The sequence below is a fragment of the Saccopteryx bilineata genome, chromosome 4 (assembly GCF_036850765.1).
Source record: "Saccopteryx bilineata isolate mSacBil1 chromosome 4, mSacBil1_pri_phased_curated, whole genome shotgun sequence".
Taxonomy (NCBI): Eukaryota; Metazoa; Chordata; class Mammalia; order Chiroptera; family Emballonuridae; genus Saccopteryx; species Saccopteryx bilineata.
In genome coordinates, this window is record NC_089493.1 from 273,069,588 (window position 1) to 273,091,494 (window position 21,907).

Sequence of the window (21,907 nt, forward strand, 5' to 3'; positions counted from 1 at the left end):
GCAGTAGGCATTCCTTCAGCAGGCCTTGGACTACAGGGCCCTTCAGGCCTGTGGGACCATAGCCCATTCAAACCTTCTGGGCATTGTCCTGGATGGAGGGCCCCCCCCCCCCGCAATATGATGTAATACTAGGGATTCACAGGTGGCAACAGTCAGTCACCAATTGATTGTGCTGTGATGGGGTCCCTGTCCTACCCAGGACTTATGACTCTTAGGTGTCTCCCATTCCAGATTGCTCAGTCTCACCAATTAAGGTGTCACAGTTCTCACCATATTTGTCTTCCTGTTGAATAACATCCTACATGCTTGGGCAGGCAGGAACATCGGCAGATGCCTGGTTTCCCACAAGAGCCCAGAGTGTGGCCTGTCTTTCCTGAACCGGTTCCTGCATCAGGACCGGGCCCAGGCTGAGTCTTGTCCCCTTGCTCTGGAAAGGTAAGCAGAAGCTGTAAGTACAGTTCACTCTTGAGCCCAGGCCTCCAGCAGCTGTGGCCACCTAGCAACCAGGACTCCCAGGTGTCCCTCATTGGAAGATTCTACAGCTGGTCCTTCACCACCTCTCCACGGCAACACTTTTGAGTTACACCCTGTTGTGCCTTCAGTGGGAAAAGTGACATTGGTAAGACAAGGATGGGAATTCAGGCACATGCCTTCTGTCCCAAATGAACATGTGCCTGTGATCCAGTCCCGCTTGCTGGCTACCCTGAGCCACACTCCATGCAGATGTACAGAATGCAGCACTTCAGCAGGCTTAGGGCTTTGGGGCTCCCAAGCCTGTGGGGCCATGGCTTATCCACACTGCCTACTTCCCTGGGTGGAAGCTTCCCCACTGTAATGCCAGTGGCCGAGGCCAGGCAGGTCCCTCTTGGATTTGGGCAGGCGGTAGAAGAACTCAGAAAGCATTGGGCCATTCCTGTTTAATAAGTCTCACAACAGCAGATGAGCAAACAGGCAGAGGAACATTGCTTCTCAGGCAAACGAAAAGTAAAATGGCCCCTCACAGTGGCAGGCTATGGGGTTACATGGGACCCCGATGGACATTCAACAGATAATGCAAGTCACCCTGAAATGGGTTATTAAAACCTATGGAAAAGTGTGAATAAGGTATTTTCCCCACCACAGGCTGAGAAGAAAACCACTATCAGATGGCATCTTTGTCAACTACTTCAAGAGACTGAAGAATTGAGAGCCATGGAGAAACTGAACCAAAATGAGATGAAATAAATGTGAAAAGTAGTGTTTTATTGACACAATTTTGGTAAGGCACAAATTTTTTTTTTTTTTTTTTTTTTTTTTTTTTTTTTTAGATTTTATTCATTTTAGAGAGGAGAGAGAGAGAAGGGGGCAGTAGCAGGAAGCATCAACTCCCATATGTGCCTTGATGGGGCAAGCCAGAGTTTTGAACCAGTGACCTCAGCATTCCAGGTGACACTTTATCCACTGCGCCACCACAGGTCAGGCTGGTAAGGCACGATTTTGCCCTCAGAGCTGTCATTAGAATCTGATCAAGGATGTGACTCCACTGTACCATGTTCGTTTGACTTCCTGTATTCAACAACGAAGTCTTCTTTACCTTTTCATTATTTTTGTGACCTATATATACATATGCCTGCTACGGTCCCTTAGAAGTAAAACATTCCAACTCCATTTGCTTATTTTTTTAACTAGTACTTTTCATGGTGGCAGGGTAGGGGGTGGGAGAGATTGTCTGCAGTTGTCCACGGGTGTAATGCCAGAGGCTGAGGCCAGGCAGGTTCACATTGGATTCAGGCAGCCGGTAGTGGAACTGTGGAGCAGGAAAGGGTTGGCCCATACCTGTTTATTGGAGGCTCGCAAATAAACAACAAAAGTGAACGGTAATAAACAAAGGAAAACTGCACCTCATGGTGGCAGCGGGAGAACAATTTGGGAGAATCCAGCCCAGGGGAAGCTATGGAATCCAGCCCATAGCCTTATATAGGCTAATGCGCACGTGACTCTGCCACAGGCTCGCAGCTGGTACACCCAGGAGCAAGCCTAACACAGCTGCCCCAGAACAGGACCGCGATACCTGACAGAAAACAAAGATCTTTTTTTTCTTTTTTTTTACAGAGACAGAGAGAGGGATAGATAGGGACAGACAGACAGGAATGGAGAGAGATGAGAAGCATCAATCATAAGTTTTTTGTTGCGACACCTTAGTTGTTCATTGATTGCTCTCTTATATGTGCCTTGACCGCGGGCCTTCAGCAGACCAAGTAACCCCTTGCTCGAGCCAGCGACCTTGGGTCCAAACTGGTGAGCTTTGTTCAAACCAAATGAGCCTGCACTCAAGCTGGTGACCTCGGGGTCTCGAACCTGGGTCCTCCGCATCCCAGTCCGACGCTCTATCCACTGCACCACCACCTGGTCAGGCAGAAAACAAAGATCTTCATCTCCAGAATGGCTCCTTGCTTTTGGCTCAATATGAGTTTGGAAGTTTCCGTCATATCCATTATTCTTAATATATGCAATGAACAAGGGTTAAAGGGTGGCCATGAGAAACGTGTGGGCACTCCTCACACTGCCTTGCAGATTCTCAAATGCAGTATCTCAGTAAGAGGTGAAAACGAGGGGCATTTTACTGGGCTCACACTAGATGACAGACAGGCAGTCATAAGAGCTGGACTTTTAAAGCTGTGCAAATCAGCAACTTTTGTGAGCAGCACTTAGCATTCTTTCCCTTTGTTCCTTAGCAGGCTTCTAGCTCTTAAGTGTGGGGAGGCTGTGTGAGGCTTGCTCATGGGGTTACCAGGTGTAAGAACTTTGCCTGATTACTGCGTGAGCTATGTGTGTGGCCTATATAAGGCTATAGGCAGTTTAGCTCAGGGGTCTGCCGATGGCGATTGCCTGCCTGCCACTGTGAGGGGTCATTTGTTTGCCTGAGAGGCGGTTTCCCCTGCCTGCGTGCTTGTCCACCTTTGTGAGATTTTATTAAATGGAAATGGCCCAACGCTTTCTGGCTCTACACTTTCTCTCCCATCTGTCCGAATCCAATGTGAACCTGCCAGGCCTCGGCCACTGGCATTACAATAAGCTTAGACATTTCTACTCCTAGTGAACTCTGTCTTCTGAGAAGCCCAACTCGTGCAAAATTAAATGCTGATATAAGCACTGGTATGGGATACATATTAAAAGTGGGACATACCTTTCATGGGACTTCTAACTAGAAAAAAATGATTATATTACAGTATTAACATTTTGACCAGATACTTTTTAGTATTGATCCCTTATAATAGTCCTTTTCTTGGTAAATATCAATAAAACAGATCAAACTAGATTGCCTTTAAAATGAAAAGTTTATTTTGCCTTTTTCCTAGAAGCAAAACTAATGAAAATTAAAGTATAAAAATAAATACAATTTACATTAATGGGCATTCCACTTCAAAGTAAATATAAAAAAAATAAAGTATATAAATAAAAATCCATTAAAAGCACAAAACAATGGCACTTTTCTGAGAAAAGTTGTGAACATTAAAAAATGTAAAACACACAAGCTCTCATCTTTATAAAACCACTCAAGTTTTTATCCTTAATCTAAAACTAGTTTAACTTTCTCCAAAACATACTATTTGTTTTAGCTAATTTGCATTAGTGTACACACAACTTTTAGTATCTTTCTTATTGGAAAGACCCACAATGATATGAGTAAGTAAGCTGTCTCCTGAGTTTTCAGAACGATAAAGCACAATTTATCATATTAAAAAAGATAATCTGATGTACTTGCCTACAAATAAAAAATAATTGGTAGCTCAGACATTTTTGACTGTCTTCTAATTTTCTGGTTCACTCATTTCATAAACGATATGTCTCATTAAAGAAAATTAAGTTTACACCCAGAGTAGGTTATTACTTTTCGCCTACAGTTGAATGTAAAAGTTAAATCTAAATAGAACAGAAAAAAACCCTTTATCACCATTCTTTAAAGAATAATAGGAATATATAGTCTGCATTTTCAAAATATCAGTATCTTTTAAAAATTCAAGTTAGAAAGATTAAATGTCCACAGTCCTGATTTTCTGTGAGAAACACAAAGCCCTTTTTGGAAACGCTATCCTAAATTAACAGTGGCATTCTCTTTCATAAAGTCATATTCCTTGGTAACAGTTTTTGGTTTATATTTTAAATGTATGTTAGTAATGAAAAACTTTAAAAAGCAGTGCCTCTTAAATAATACAGAATTTCAACTAGACAATATTACCATCCCACTTGGAAATCTGAATTTATTATTTATTCTATAGCCCTTCATTCCCTCCTAAATCAAGCATGCTAGAAAAAGCAGACTATGAAGAAACAAAACACAAAGACTAAATAGAAAGTAAACCTGCATGCAACATTCTGTTACAGAAAGGAATGTAATAATAATGCATGCCATTATATGAGGAAGATTGTGCTGTCTTCACCAAAGTTGTCACCGTCCAAGAAAGATTTCATTATTTAGTAGAAAAGTTTCCAAGAATACTGGAGCAACATACATTAAACCTAACATTTTTGTAAGACAACTAGCTGTTGAGAGAAATGTGCTTATGATCAAAATGCTGTGACCCCTAGACACTTCTGTGGTAACTTGAGGTGGACCACAGGCTGCAAGCAAGTGTTTTATTCTATATGGTTATCCCGTAAGACCAAGAATATGAAGACTCAGAGATTAATCCTGTTTTTACAAAACCAGGGGAAACCATTTTTCTGCAATAATTTTCCCTTGAAGAGAACAGTATCTAATTTATTAAATTTAGCCATCAGTATGCAGAGGTGAATGAAATTTGTATTCAGACCTTATATTTTATCACACTTTTTTATATTCTGTAGAAATAAACCCAAATGTCCTTTTAAATTTATAAAAAGATTCTCAGCAGGCATGGGTACATAATAAAAACTTATGTTTGTACAAGTTAAGCATAGAGGTGAGTCAATTAATTATATACTAATTTGTCTTCATCCAAACCTAACATTAAGAGGAAAATGGGGCTGTGGAAGAAATTAGCCAGACTGACCACGTTATCCACATAATTACTCAGCCCTTTGACGTTACTTTGTCTGTGTAAACAGAGTCCAGGGTTAAATGAAAAGTCCTGGGCAGGGACAAAAATATGGATGAAACCCTCCCTGCCTTTTTATCCTAATGAATGTTGTCTTCTTAAATTGTCGCAACATTTGGCCGCTTTCTTTGGATTTTTCCTGCATATACTCCTAAAAACAGAGAAAAACTAGTATTACTTCTCAGTATTAGTTTTTATAATGGTACCATTTAAAGGATGCTTACTATGTACCAAGCACGTAAGTTAAGCAATATGCATTATCACATTTAATCCTTACATAAAAGCCTGAGGTAGGAACTGTTACTTCTATTCTAAGGATAATAAAATGGAGCCACAGAAGAGTAAGTCACCTGAGTAACAGAGCTAGAAGTGGAGATTCTGCGACTCCAATCAATGTGATTTGTTGCATTCCTTAACTATTTTGTATTACTGCTTCCTATTGCTTTCATGAGTGGTTTTGAATATCACTATCAACTCTTGAGTTAAGTACAAAACATCAAATGAGCCAATGTTTTAAAACATACGATATCAGAGATTGCAATTTATTTTGTAAAAACTATAAATACCTTTAGTGCTTTGCAGCAAATCTTGACACCTTAGAATTCTAATCTTAACACCTTAGAATTCTACGTCAGTCTGAGTTATCATTTAAAAATAAGTTTCCTAAAATTGCTTAATAAATGGTTTATTATCCATGTAGATCAGATCAAAGCCTAATTTCAAATTTGTCTGAAACATATTTCAGGCTATTAAAAATCTAAACAGGAAAGAGTAATCTTTTCAAGAACAACTATGGATCCCTGTGTTGAGATTCATAGTTAGAATTCTATTTTATGTAAAAGAATAAAATTTTCTAGTCTTTTTTAATAATTTAAATACACACTCATGTATAAATAAGTCTTTAGAAAAATAGGAATTTCTGTACTTGTTTAGATACATATTAATTACACATGTTAATTCAAGGGTTAAGTTCACTTGTATTAATAATTCTGTTGTGCCTGACTGGTGGTGATGCAGTGGACAGAGCATCAAACTGGGACACTGAAGTCTTGGGTTTGAAACCCCAAGTTTGCCAGCTTAAGCACAGGCTCATCAGCTTGAGCGTGGGATCACAGATATGACCCCATGGTCACTGGCTTGAACCCAAGGTCGCTGGCTTGAGCAAGGGGTCACTGGCTCTGCTTGAGCCCCCCCATCAAAGCATGCATGAGAAGCAATCAATGAACAACTAAAGTGATGCAACTACAAATTGATGCTCCCCATCATCTCTCTCCCTTCCTGTTTGTCTCTCTTTTTCTTGCGCGTGCTAGAAATTATTATTATTATTATTATGTTGTGATTCAAGTAACCACAATAATTCTCAATACTGAATTTGATTACGTATAATTAACTGCAATGAGCTCCTATTCATGCTTCACACTGTTGAGCATTACTGAATAAAAACAGTAGTTGCTATTTTGCTTATAGATTCACAAATGACAAAAAGTGGAAATGAAATGCATGAGAAAAGAACATGGAAAGTAGTCACTATGGCAAATAGATAATATTAGGCAAAACAATACTAATTCCTTAATGATTTCCCAACTAGCTAGAATTTTTCACAATATATATCACTAACATGGGTGAAGAATCAAAAATTCCAAATAACTTCACAAGCAACTGATCCGGTGTTTGGTCTGAGTTTTTAAAAAGATTATCTTTCAAACCAGCTGACTCTGACTAACTCTGGAATAAGCAGGATCGTCAACTGCATAGTCTCGTTAGAAGAATCCAGCCACTCACGATGACTTCCAAAAGATGACATTTAAATTATCGTCTGTACATGCAACATTGTGAATTAAATTCATTCAAAAAGTCAGCAGCCATTTCCAAGCTATGATCAATATCTTGTTCCTTCTTTGAATTTCTGTGAGCAAGTGGTGATAACATAAAAAAATTCCGTATGTTGCTTGTTCCCTCCTAATTTGGAGAAATTACTTAGTAATAAAAGCTCTAAAATATGCTAAGTGTATATTAATAAGATTAGAATTGATTAAAGATTCAATTTTCATTGCCTAGTGATTATTTTTAGTTTCATTTAAATGCTTAAAAAGCAATATAGTTAAAGAAAAGCATTTTGAAAGTATTTTTAATGGGTCACGTAATTTTTTGGTGAGCTTATCAAAGTATCTTAACAAAGATATTTAAAAAATAATAAAACATCAGCTTAAGAGTTTTGCATTAGTTCAACATTAAATTTGTTTTCTTGCCACCATACACAGATTTTAAAAATATAGTATTTAGTTTAGCCTTAAAGAATCTACAAATAATGGACATAAAGAGAGATTTAGCTCACGTTCCTTATTGAGCATAAGACTAAGGAAAAAAAAAAACTTACCCCCTCCCAACTGGCATATTCACATGTGATCTTGTGGTCGGAGGGAGAAATTCTTCCCCTCTGTGCAGATCAAGCATTCCTGGGTGACAGCTACATTTCCCCAAAGCTGAACATGCACAGCTTTAGGCACGAGATCATTGTTACATTTCACTCATTTGTAAAAAGGTTTCTGAATTAAGCATTTATAATTCTACAGATTTTTCAGATTAAAAAAATAAAACAGTGTTTCCATGGAACTATTACAGAAATCAAACTGCAGCCAGTTTTACTAAGATCTCCTGACTGCCACAGAATACTAACACAAACAATCACAAGTCGGAATGACTGTGAATATGCCAGCGTTATGGTGACAAGGACAGAAAAGGATCCCATGCATGAGGCCTGCACTGCAGGGCAGCGTGTGCACTTCTTTCAGATGGGCTTCAGGAACTCATTGCTACACACCTGAACCAGGCGCTCTGTAAGGCACTCTGCTCTGTGAAGACTTCTGTCTATTTTGCACAACCCCCTTCACTGATGTCTTAGGGGTTCTAATTGAATATAAAAAAATTAATAAGTCACTTGCATTAAGGTCTAGATGTTCAACATTCAAAGAAAGCAACCATACTGCATCTACTGTTCTTAGCACAAGTCAGCTTGAAAAGAATTTAAGTCTCATGTGTGCTCATTACGGAAGCTATACTTTGCTTCACAGGAGACTATAACATACTTTGTTGAAGAATCACCTTGGTGATGCTGAACTTACTATACAGATGTTTACAATATTTAATGAGCAAATGGTATGAAATGAAAAGTAAAAACATGCCAACATAAGGTGATAATTAAAGTATAATACACAATAGTATACCAAAGGGTTATCTTTGCACATAAAACTTTAAAAGGCCTTTCTAATGCTATAAAAAAAATCACATTTGGAAAATAGTTATCCTTTATAAAGAGCACTAAATTAGTTTCCTTCTCAAAGCTAATCTTGATTTCAATATTTTTTAATACCCTTATGTGTTGAATTCTTACCCTTGTCTACTAAGTAGCTTATGAACAGGAGCATTCTGTCCTTGGTTTGGCTGAAGGACTCTGTTGACAAAGTAAATAAACAATTAATTCAACAGGATAAATTCTGTTTTCCCCCCATTCAATAGATAAACAATGGTAACAGTGACGTAGAAGTCACAATATGGCCTATATACTGCAAAGCAAAGCAAACTGATTAAAACAAATTAATATGGCAATTATACGTATTTTGTTCACCAAGAGCCCAAACTTTAGGTTTTTGTCAGGAAAGAGATAGCCACCATAAGTATTAATCCTTCTTCTTTTAGATTATTTATATACTTTAAGAAAGCCAACTTTTCCTTTCAAACATCTGAGAGAAGAAACTTCACTTACAAAAGTAAAACAGGTCAGAAATATTAAGCTAGGTTTCTAAGGTATTCAAATAAATATCAGAGACCCCCTGGACTATGAACTGAATTCAGAACATATGGGACATATGGACTCAAATTTCCACCAGAGATAGCATGTTCCATAAAAATCTCCAGGAACATCTGGTCTGACATGTGACCAGGTACATGACCAGGTGTTAATATGAATGCTGACCTGGGGATACTCCAACTCAGCAGAAAGGGTTCTAATGACATAAAATGGAACAAGGCCAACAAAATGCAAGCTCAGGATTTATCACTTTAAAAAAAAAAATTAAAAAAAAATAGCCTCTCATTGAGACTAAGTGATTTTTCTCACCTTATTTCAGAAGGGCTTTGTTTAACCAGGAACTTCTTATTTGGCATTCCCATTTCAGCAGCTCTGATATAATATCAAAATAAGGACACACAAACAACGTATTTAGAAAAGGGGAAAAATGTTTACAAATGTGAGAAATGGTGGCAGAAACAAATCATCATCTAAAACTGGTGTAGCCCAAAAGACCTCTATTAATCTCTTGAGATTAATTTGTTGAGAATAATCTCAAGAAAAAAGTTTTAAGAATTAGTAGGATATTCCTTTTGTCTCCTTTTTAATTGAATTTACTGGGGTGACACTGGTTAACATAACTATACAGATCTTAGGTGCACAATTCTACATCATCTGCACACTGAATTGTGTGTTCACCACCCCAAGTCAAGTAGGATATTCCTTGCATTAAGGTTTTCCTCCCATAAAATCTTTAGGATATTAGAAAAAGAATATAAAGATATACAATAAGCATTATATATAAGGATGACTGCCACTTACACAAGTAGTAGTTAATAAATACATTTATCTAAAGATTAAATCAGATTTATCACCGGACTTTAATAAAACTCTTTATATAAATGGGATTTCTATCAGTTCAGCTGCAGAAGAGTGAACTGATTTTTCTAATATGAATATACAGACAGGCCAACAGATGACTAAAATTACTTGGTTTGGTAACTGATGTGATTTGATGTGAAAAAAACTTACTTCATGTACTTCTTCCTATCAAGAGACTTCTGTGTTGCAGCTGAAAGAGCCACTCGTGGACTTTTCATTTTATCCTTTAAAATACAAAGGTAACATAAAGCCCTAAAACCGGTAATGTCACTAAATTACATATAGGATGGCCTCAATGGCATGGACAAGCATCTCATACGAGCGTTTTGAACTTTAACTTAGTCTTCATAATTGATTCAGTCCAATTTAAAAAACATAATTAAAATTATTTTTTCCCAATGAAATATTTGCTTGTTTTTCTTTTGCTTCTCACACTAAGGTCATTGATTCAAACCACAGATCTCCAACACTCAGATATATTTCAAATCAACCTGGAGCCTGTTTTCTAACAGATTTCCAAAAAAGACAAAAGCCACATGATAGTTTCAGGGAAATTCCATCGGAGCAGATGATAGTTTATCAGGCATGCAAGCAACATTCAAAGCTTCAACTCCAAAATCTAATCACAAAACAATATGCAATTCTTTCAATTTCTTTTAAATCCATCTACAGATTTAAATGCTGCTGGTAATCCTGGGAATTTACTTGTGCTTAAGAATTGTGGGAAGGGTGCTAAAGTCAAGAGAATGATATTTACTATCAATTATTCCAAATCCAGAAGAATCTATATATATTTATTTCTGCCCCTGGTTCCTAATATTTGGTCTTTGACCCAAATTCCTTATGGGACTAAGTTCATAAAACCTTGTAATCTGAGTGATAAGGAAGGTAGAAGCATCTTTTGTTCTAATATTTGGTCTTTGACCTCAGATCCTGACACAGATCTCCTAAGCCCACTGGAATTTTCTGGGTGATAGCAGCACTTTTGTTCCAATGAGGTGCCTCTGGGTAGACTCCTAGAAGGGGGCTGGTCATCAGAAAGACCAAGCATGACTACAAGTTTGGAACTTTCAGCCTCACTCCCTAGTGTCTAGACACAGGTGAGGAGCCAGAGACTGAGTTAAGACTTGATCATGTCTACATGATGACGCCTCCATAAAAACCCCTGAAGTTTTGCCTGACCTGTGGTGGCGCAGTGGATAAAGTGTCAACCTAGAACCCTGAGGTTGCCAGTTTGAAACCCTGGGCTTCGAATAGCCAAAGCAATCCTAAAGAAAAAGAATGAAGCTGGGGGCATAACAATACCTGACTTCAAACTCTATTATAGGGCCACGACAATCAAAACAGCATGGTATTGGCAGAAAAATAGACACTCAGACCAATGGAACAGAATAGAAAGTCCAGAAATAAAACCACATATATATAGTCAAATAATTTTTGATAAAGGGGCCAACAACACACAATGGAGAAAAGAAAGCCTCTTCAATAAATGGTGCTGGGAAAACTGGAAAGCCACATGCAAAAGAATGAAACTGGACTACAGTCTCTCCCCCTGTACAAAAATTAACTCAAAATGGATCAAAGATCTAAACATAAGACCTGAAACAATTAAGTACATAGAAGAAGACATAGGTACTCAACTCATGGACCTGGGTTTTAAAGAGCATTTTATGAATTTGACTCCAATGGCAAGAGAAGTGAAGGCAAAAATTAATGAATGGGACTACATCAGACTAAGAAGTTTTTGCTCAGCAAGAGAAACTGAGAACAAAATAAACAGAAAGCCAACTAAATGGGAAATGATATTTTCAAACAACAGCTCAGATAAGGGCCTAATATCCAAAATATACAAAGAACTCATAAAACTCAACAACAAACAAACAAACAATCCAATAAAAAAATGGGAAGAGGATATGAATAGACACTTCTCCCAGGAAGAAATACAAATGGCCAACAGATATATGAAAAGATGCTCATCTTCTTTAGCTATTAGAGAAATGCAAATCAAAACGGCAATGAGATACCACCTCACACCTGTTCGATTAGCTGTTATTAGCAAGTCAGGTAATAGCAAATGTTGGAGAGGCTGTGGAGAAAAAGGAACCCTCATACACTGTTGGTGGGAATGTAAAGTAGTACAACCATTATGGAAGAAAGTATGGTGGTTCCTCAAAAAACTGAAAATAGAACTACCTTATGACCCAGCAATCCCTCTACTGGGTATATATCCCCAAAACTCAGAAACATTGATACGTAAAGACACATGCAGCCCCATGTTTATTGCAGCATTGTTCACAGTGGCCAGGACATGGAAACAACCAAAAAGCCCATCAATAGATGACTGGATAAAGAAGATGTGGCACATATACACTATGGAATACTACTCAGCCATAAGAAATGATGACATCGGAACATTTACAGCAAAATGGTGGGATCTTGATAACATGATACGAAGCGAAATAAGTAAATCAGAAAAAAACAGGAACTGTATTATTCCATACGTAGGTGGGACATAATAGTGAAACTAAGAGACATTGATAAGAGTGTGGTGGTTACGGGGGGGAGGGGGGAATGGGAGAGGGATAGGGGGTGGGAGGGGCACAAAGGAAACAAGATAGAAGGTGACAGAGGACAATCTGACTTTGGGTGGTGGGTATGCAACATAATTGAACGACAAGATAACCTGGACTTGTTATCTTTGAATATATGTATCCTGATTTATTGATGTCACCCCATTAAAAAAATAAAATTATAAAAAAAAAAAAAAAAAAAAAAAAAAAGATTATTTCCAAAAAAAAAAAAAAAAAAGAAACCCTGGGCTTGCCTGATCAAGGTACATATGGGAGTTGATGCTTTCTGCTCCTCCCCCTGCCCTTCTCTCTCTCTCTCTCTCTCTCCCCTCTATAAAATGAATAAAATCTTAAAAAAAATTCAATGAACTATAAATTAAAAAAAACAAAACAAAACAAAAAAACCCCTGAAGTTCAGAGAGCTTGCAGGCTAACGAACACACACATGCTGAAAAGACGGTCCCGACTCTACAGGAAGAGAAGCTCCTGCTCAGGACTCTTCTGGACTTCGCCCTGAGCATCTCTTCATCTGGCTAGTCATCTAAATAATTTATTATGTCCTTTATTATACAATAAACTAGTCAATGTAAATTAAATGTTTCCCTGAGTTCTGTGAGCTATTCCAGAAAATTACTGACCTAAAGGTGGGGGACATGGGAACTCAGATTTATAGCCATCAGTTCAAATGACCTGGGAACTGTGACTGGTGTCTGAAGTGGGGGCAGTCTAACTGCCTCCTTAACTTGTAATATCTGATACCTCCAGGTAGGTACTATCAGAACTGAACTGAATCATTGGACACCCAGTGGGGAAAAACCAGACACCTGCTGTCAGAAGTATTTTGTGACTGTGGAAGAAATAGTTTTCTCTGTCACTCATTCATCACCGAATCAGGTAACATACCATTTGCCTGAGCATTTTCTCTTTGCGAGCTTCCCGGTCATGACGCAGAATAGACATTCTTTCAGCTGCATCCATCACAAAGAATATATCATGAATACCATACAGGGCAGCTCGCAACTAGGTTCAAAAGAAAACATTGTACCCATTAAAAAAGATGAGGTCAGGGATTGGTAATATTATATATTCTTTTACTTGGAGGAAAAGTTTTAACTGAAACGTCTCTTCAGTGGTTAAGTGAAGGGAGGGAAAGGAAGCATTTCCATTTCCCCAAGCCTCCCGGACCAGTACAGTTACCTGAGCCAACACTCTCTCCTGCAGAGAAGCATCCTGTGCTGAAACAACTCCTCTCTTCAGTGGTGCTTCCGACTGAAAACTTCTTATGAATTCCATAGTGTCCTGAAAGAGGAAATGCCCCTTCAAAAACCGTATTTCTAGAAAGATTCGTGATCACTGGAGTTTCCTTTTGTCCTTTATCTCAGTCAATCCAAAATTACTAAGAACACAAAACTATTACTTAACAGCACTCACTTTACTGTGAGATGAAAATACACAAAATACTTTCTTCACCTATTTTTAAAAATTATCTGAATGAGATTAATCATCAGATTTCTAAAATTGCTTATATTACAGTAACTAAAGTTTGATCTACCTAAGTTCTGAACTAATTTGTCAACTCAGCTGTAACAAGACTGATGGAAACTGATACCCACAAGTGAAATACAAATAATTTACAACAATTTTCTTACTTTTACAGTTTGTCGAAGTTGCTTCAATTTATCTGTCTGCATAAGTCTACGAGTAAGAAATCCTTTTGCCACAGCAGTTATTCTATTAAATTTTACTTGTACTTCTGGACTGAAAACCTAGAAGAATATAGACAATGTTTTAATAATCTGAGCATTATACTCAACATTGTTTTTCTTAATCTATTGCAATGAACTAAATTCTTCAATACATGTATGCACTGTTGAAGTTTCAACTCTAATAAAAGGTAAACTATTGGATGTACGACAAAAACATCCAAGCTCATTTGAATAATCAAACATAATGTAGCTCGCTAAAAAATAAAAGATAAATAAACAGAAGACAGATGGACACACATGTATCATTAAGTTTGCCCACCTGAGACCACTTAGTTGTTGCCCTTCCAAAAGGCCTTGTTATGGAGAGTTTAGTCAAGCCACTAGTTGATGATCCCCAGAGGTAGAATGGTGCTTCGTTTACAGAACCAAAACTATGTTGTAGGGCAGAATTTGTGAAACCTAGAGAAATATATAGTATTATACTTGAGGTCAGACAATCAGAATATGCAAAACACCCACATAAACATGACACTCATTAGGAACAACAACAAAAAGAATGACAGTGGTCTCTGAAACTGATCCACTAAAGTATTTATGATGTTAGGCTTATGTACCAGATGGGTCTTTTCAACACAAACGGCATCTTAGGATAATTGAAGATGTGAAGATAAACTCCTACTGGCACAGAAATTAGATGTAGTAATTCAAGATCACTCTGGAGATAGCAAACTGTTTTCACTTGAAACTATCACCTACTGCGTGAATGAACAGACTGGACTCCGAGTCAAATTTCCTGATACTTTCCTTGCTAAGGTGGCTTTTCTTTCTCATGAACACCTGCTCACCAGTCTTTGATCTGCTGCTATCATCTACTTTTTCACTAGTTATTAAGCAGCTGGTAAAGAGCAGTGGGCTGGATAAGGAATTACTTGAAGAAAAAAGATACAATCTTAAAGTGTTCCAAACAAAATATCTTACCGTAGAATAAGTTTTTCAAATGGAAAAGCACTTTTGAATATTTACCGGAACTATTGGAATTTGAAGTATGGAGTGAGTCCACCTGAGATAGCACTGTGCCTAGCAAACTGGGGTCACTTATTTTTCTCCATTCTAAGTCCAACGCATTGTTCATATCCAGTTCAGAGGTTTCTGCTGTAATCACGTTTTTTTCTTTGAACATCTTCTCCCGTTCTTCTATTTCCTATAGGTTAAGAATTTATTATAACATGCTAGATATTTTGTTAAATGTTATCCCAAAATAGTATTATTTTAGGTTTAGCTAAAAGTATGTGTAATTATCAACAAATTGTTATCTATGTGAAGTTTTCCTCCTTCAAATAAAATGGACAATTTGATTTTAAAATGTGATATAGTAACAATAATAATCTTAAAACAAGTGTCCTCCTCTTACAATACAGTATATTCTCACAGAATGCTTATTTCAGCATTTATTTATAAAATACTTTTAAAAATATTAAGTTTTGAATCAAGGATTCAATGAAGTATCCTTTTGATAGAGTCTACATTATTTTTAGATAAGAATCTAAACATTAAACCACCTATTCTGGTAATAAAAATATTACCCATGAATCAAAATCAATGACCACCTTAGATTAAGATATTTGGATGAAATTACTAGTATCCTACCCGTGACTAAAATTCTTAGGTATTCCCACCCTAGCTAAATTCCACTTACAGCCTTATATCCCTACATTCTAATTCCTCACCTTTTGTAATCTTTCCTGTTCCCGCTCCTGCTCAGCTATGAGGAGTGACAACTGCTGGGCGTGCTGTTCTTCCAGTCTCTTTCGCATTTCTTCAAAAGCTAACATCTTGCTTTTTAATATCTCTTCGTTTTCTGAAAAGAAACACGTCCCCTCAGATTTAGAAAATTTACAAATCCATTATTTGATGTTTTATATCAATTTAAATTATGCTTTAATCAGAGAGCATTCCTGGACCTGACATAATAAAATTAAGATACCAACTCCCCACTTTGAACCACATTCTTTTGCGACTCATCTCATGCTATCAAATAAAGACCCGAATCTCACTACCCTTACCCACTCATTCAACAGATCCCTAGAGGGAGCTCCCCCCCTGGCAAGGGGCTCTCTCTGGCTCCTAATTGATATTAGAGTAGTACTAATTGTTATTAGAGAATATTGGATGGATCTGCAAGATGAAATGAAACCAGGAAGAAAAGGTATTTCCTTAAATCCTGAGCAATGATGCCAGTTGAAGGAACTGATTTCTGAAATTGATGATGTAGCAGGAAACTGTAAAATCCAGAGCCATACAAAACCTGCGCTGTTCTAGTTGTTTTAATGTCCTTTTACATTGGCTTTTGTTTCTAAACATTTTCCAATTATTGTATGTTTGGACTGTAGAACAATTTGTATGAAGACTTTTTTTATGTGCATTATTAAAAATGTTCTTAGTTAAGCTGACAACTTTATTAAGAGGGATTGCTTTGCACCCACTGTCATCAAGATTTATGCGGGAAATGCAAAGGCAAGCGCCTGTCCTGTGACATTTTCCGCTTCAAATATATCATTGAAAGGAATGTGAAATAAGGTCCTGCTGAATAAGTGTGAGTGGAGCAGACAAGTGAGCTTTTTCCCATGCCCCTTCTGCTCTCTGTCCCTCCCTTCTCAAAGTACTCCACGAAAGGCTGTATTTTTGACAAAGCCTTTAAATAAAAGTATTGCAAAATAATAATAATAATAATAATAATTAATAATGTGGAGGCCCTGGCTGGTTGGCTCAGTGGTAGAGCGTCGGCCTGGCGTGCAGGAGTCCCAGGTTTGATTCCCGGACAGGGCACACAGGAGAAGCGCCCATCTGCTTCTCCACCCCTCCCGCTCTCTGTCTCTCTCTTCCCCTCCCGCAGCCAGGGTTCCATTGGAGCAAAATTGGCCCGGGCGCTGAGGATGGCTCCATGGCCTCTGCCTCAGGCGCTAGAATGGCTCTGGTTGCAACACAGCAATGCCCCAGATGGGCACAGCATCGCCCCCTGGTGGGCGTGCCGGGTGGATCCTGGTAGGGCGCATGCGGGAGTCTGTCTGACTGCCTCCCCATTTCCAACTTCAGAAAAATACAAAAAAAAAAAAAATAGTAATGTGGAGAGTCCTGTCCTCACTAAACACTGCCCAGTGCTTCAAGACAAGGGGCTCCCTTGCTAGAGAGGAACACTGCCTCCCTGGCCCACTTGTTGCTTTTGTGTATGTTTGGGATTCACTGAGACAGTCTCTAGCCATGGTGTGTTGTTTACAGGGAGAATCCAGGTTAGCTTCCCAGGTTATCATCTGTTGTTTTTACTAGCATTCTTATAAAGTTGCACAGGTTTTAAATGGTCTGCTTCAACCCTATTTTTTCTATAAACCCTATTATTTTTAGCATGCAATTTTACAGAATGTGAAGTTTTTTTTTCAGGAAGACATGTATCACATTAGAGCTGAAATGTCTATGTCTAAAAGCTAATTTACTTGATTTATGTCTCCCATATCAGCAATGAAGAATTATGAACCATGACAACAAAGTAAGGAGTAATAAATGTTTTAACAAGTTGTTGTTAATATACTAGATGCAACAGAAATTTGAAATAATTTCTATCAATAAAAATACTATTCTTGAGACACTATTCATAGAGCCTTATTTGTGTTATTTTTCTCTAATAATTTGATGTTAAAGGCCAACTATATGGGGATCTCATCACAGATGAAAGGACAAAATAATGAAAATATGAAAACTACAGTCCAAAAGGAAGACATCATACCAATACACGGAATAAAAACAATGAGTGATAATTCATGCAAGAACTTTTTCTGCCTGACCAGGTGGTGGCGCAGTGGATAGAGCGTCGAACTGGGATGCGGAAGGACCCAGGTTCGAGACCCCGAGGTCGCCAGCTTGAGCGCGGGCTCATCTGGCTTGAGCAAAGAGCTCACCAGCTTAGACCCAAGGTCCCTGGCTCCAGCAGGGGGTTACTCGGTCTGCTGAAGGCCCGCGGTCAAGGCACATGTGAGAAAGCAATCAATGAACAACTAAGAAGTCGCAACGTGCAACGAGAAACTGATGATTGATGCTTCTCATCTCTCTCCGTTCCTGTCTGTCTGTCCCTGTCTATCTCTGCCTCTGTTAAAAAAAAAAAAAAAAAGAACTTTTTCTTCCAGTCAGTAACAATATTCCCAATATTACCAAGTGGATTGATTATGAAAGATTCATAATTTAAATTTAAAAATCCTGTAAGAAAAATCTATCAAATGGCAATCAACTGTAGCTAATTATATGTTCTCTGATAAATAAAATTAGTACCCTAATGAACAGATAAAGATGATTATTATATATTTTGCAAAATGTCAATTAAAAGCATTAAATAAAGGTACCACCTATTTGGCAGGTATCAAACACTTCCAAGTTTCTTACCTTTGGAAATACTTTCTGACATTTTATTCTTGTTGATATAGACAGATCCCTTAGGGTATCTTTTTTCTGGCAAATGTTGCTTTTCTTGTTCAGCTATTCCAGTTGTTATGACATAGGGGCAGTTTTCTTTTTGCAAACTATCCATGTCTAAATCAAGTCTCCGTTTAACTTTCTCAAAACTGTTATCCAAAAATTGTTCATTTCCACAGGACACTGTAGGGGTATCCATCTGCTGTCTAGTGTTCTGGTTTTGCATCAGTAAAGGAGATGGGTTTTTTATATCATAGGACTTATTCAGTTCCATTTGTAAACTGCAGTTTTTCTCTAACACACTAGTTGACTTGAGTCCACTCATGGTTCCAAAGTTTTGACTTGTTATGCACGGAACGGTGGCATATGGCTCATGCAACCTTGGCATTGCAATACATGCACTGTCCATTTTGTAGGGTCCTTTCCCATCAGATGTTAACTGACCTTCCACAACAGCAAGTCCATGAATGACTTTATTTTCTAATTGATTTCCTGAAGATTGACATACCTGATTTGAATTCCCTAAAACCATTTCCTGTATCACTTCAGATGTATTTTTGCTGGTATAAACCTTGCTTGAACAAACCCCCGTTAAATCAGTTGCTAACTTTGGCACAGTTTCAGGTACGTTTGTTTTTTCATCAGTATCTTGAACTAAGTCAACTGCCTGTTCTTTTCCTTTAGGACTTAATTCACAGGCATTTACTGGGTTATTTATAAGTATATGACATGCTGATGATGGCCTCGAACGCCTTCGATGCATTTTAGGACTCAGGCTTGGCTCTGGACTAGGTAATTTGGCATATGAACCAGTAAGACTTTTGATAACATTATTTTCAGTAACAAAAGTGGGAATGACTTTAAAATCAGAATCAGGATCTGAAACAGTGGGATGGCCAGTTCCGACAGGTATGTCTGCTTTAGAAAAGCTACCTAAAACTGGTGTATTCATGCTGCTTGCTTGAGTGGAAGCACCTTGGAGGAGAACATTTGATTTATTAAGGCTTGGTTTGTCAGGAATTACTGAACCACAGTGTTTGCCCATCAACTGGCCCTTCTCCTTTACACAGTCAGTCACTTTAACAGCATCATTTTCTTTGTCTGAATGACTCTCATTAACACTTCCCTTTGTACTATTTCTCAGACTACGTCTAGATTGTTCTCTTTCTATATATTCCTTTGACCTTTTCATCAGGTTCTGAAGACTCATTACATAGGGATCTGGAGTAACTCCTTCCATAAGTGATGGATCCTCTTCTTCATTTGTTGGAAAGAGACCAACAGAAATAAGAGTCTCCTGTGGGGTTGCCGAGAAGGTCTTCAGAGAAGCTTCATTTTCTGTGTGGCTAAGATGTGAACTACCACATTGCTTTAGAGAATTAAGTTCTTCTGAATCCTTAGCTAAGTCTATCCCATTAGATTTAAATTGGTCCTCATTATGCAGTGGCAAAATTCCAGTTATCTTTTCAAACTTTGCTAAAGTAGAGTGTTCAGTAGGGCTTGGCAAGACATTTGGAAAGGTAGCAGGAACATTCAAGTTTCTGACTTCTGAATTAGAGTAAACTGTTTCAGTCTCCCACTGATCAAAATCACTGGCATTAGGTGCCTTTCTAACCTGAAAAAGGAAATATAAAAATTATTATTTCCTCACTGCACAAAACCCTTTTGATTTCATTGTTTTCTAAAATAAAACTGAAATGGAAAATTCAGAGTTCTAATATTTGAAAACACAAACAAAAACTAAGATTACCTTTTTCTTTATCTTATATCATGTGGAGCTCTAATTACTATAAATAACATCTATTAGTCATCCTCAACTATTTATTAACACTTAAAAATATTATTCTGAACATTTGCATGTGTATACACACACATAGATATTCATATATCCATGTGCAATTTACTTTTAGAATAAAAGCATTTTCCTTAACTTTCTTCTGGTTATATGTTACTAATATCATCAACTGTTCCAACTATAAGAGCTATCACTTAAGGAAAGCAATGTATACGATAAATAGCAAGTAGTTAAATTTCTTACATTATGATTCTCTCCTTAACAAAGACTAACTTGCCCTGGATATTGATTAAGAAAAAATAATTCAGTAATAAGACTCCTTCCTGCCTCCTATATATTTATTCCATCCAAATTTTAACTAAAATCCTTCTATATTATGAAATAAATTTGTAGTAAATGATAGCTGAGCCATATGGTTTAAATTACTTAAAAATAAGAAAAATTTCATCTTAAAACCCAATTTATTAAAGCAAATCTCAATTTGATTAACTGACGTTCATTAAAACAAAATCTGTTAATGAGTTTTAGAAGAAAAATAAGTAAAAAATTTGAAAAATTAAGATGAGGATAATTGTATACATAAGAGATCCAAAAGACAAAACAAAACAAAATTACATTTTGTATTTAAATAATTTGAGTTTGCAAAAAAATTAGAGGAAACTAGGATGATTTCTAAAGATTATATAAGTATATATTAAACTGGCAGAAATCATTATCATGTTCTTATGAGAATATAGACTCCAGAATCCTGATTATTGAAAGCCTTTCAAGTTGTTTTGCATGTATTTTTTCCTAGACCTATCTGCACTCCTATTTTACCTTATTAATCCCAAGACATGTAATGGTTTCTAGGTGCTGTGCTATATAAACTGTACAAGTTGTACTCAGTCACAACCTCAGGACCAAAATTAAACAAAGAAATACATATTCACAAAATCCATGAACATATTCATAGGTTTGATGTTTTTGTATACCACTAACATAAGCTTTTGGTTACAAGATTTAAGTAATAAAAAAATCTACCATAGAATCACAGGTTTTACAGATGAAACAGAGCTTAGAAATCTATTTTTAATATATAAAACTTTTCTACCTGCATAATTAATTCATTACAGTTCAACACTATACATGCTATTATTCAGAGAAAGTTTTCATACTCAACAGTAATCTCTTTAATAATGTATTTGATATATTCCCTCAAAGGATAAAGAATGATATATCATTTTTGTTTCAATAATAAATAGCTAGCAATTCAAAAACCTACTTTTATTGTGCTATACATTATATTTTTAAAACTTAATATGAGAAATAATTATAATCTGAAAATTAAAATCTACTACCCACAGAGAAAGCAAAGTAGTTATTTATGAAAAATTTTCCAAGGTTCATTGTGCATGTCTCATCTGCTGTGAATTACACAAAACACAAACCCCCAAGAATATAAAAAAAAGATAACCAGCAAAACAGTGCTATATATGGCAGAAATTCTTTGTTCAATCAAATTCGTTTTTCTTTTTAGTATGAAATGATCAGGACCTTAAAACAAATTGTTTAAACAAATTGAAATTAAGCTAAGTAAAAGTAATTACAAAAGGTATGGATGTGTTGTTTAAATGGTTTTAATTCAGATCTAAGATGCATGTAGGCAATTA

At 37.0% G+C, this 21,907-nt stretch overlaps 1 protein-coding gene across 2 annotated transcripts in view; it reads right to left on the bottom strand.

The window, feature by feature from the left end:
* Positions 1–3,306: 3,306 nt before the first annotated feature.
* Positions 3,307–21,907, bottom strand: part of CCP110 (centriolar coiled-coil protein 110) — a 28,220-nt gene continuing 9,619 nt past the window's right edge. The window contains exons 5-16 of one of the 2 annotated variants that reach the window (XM_066274705.1): positions 18,431–20,075; positions 15,730–15,860; positions 15,026–15,203; positions 14,322–14,461; positions 13,946–14,062; positions 13,494–13,595; positions 13,200–13,316; positions 9,877–9,950; positions 9,175–9,237; positions 8,449–8,508; positions 7,879–7,964; positions 3,307–5,208 (exon numbers count right to left, since the gene is read on the bottom strand). In XM_066274705.1, the coding sequence (XP_066130802.1) occupies positions 5,156–5,208; positions 7,879–7,964; positions 8,449–8,508; positions 9,175–9,237; positions 9,877–9,950; positions 13,200–13,316; positions 13,494–13,595; positions 13,946–14,062; positions 14,322–14,461; positions 15,026–15,203; positions 15,730–15,860; positions 18,431–20,075 (2,766 nt within the window). In that variant the 3' untranslated portion in view covers positions 3,307–5,155. The remainder of the gene's footprint in view (positions 5,209–7,878; positions 7,965–8,448; positions 8,509–9,174; positions 9,238–9,876; positions 9,951–13,199; positions 13,317–13,493; positions 13,596–13,945; positions 14,063–14,321; positions 14,462–15,025; positions 15,204–15,729; positions 15,861–18,430; positions 20,076–21,907) is intronic. The other variant, XM_066274706.1, reaches the window with a different exon arrangement.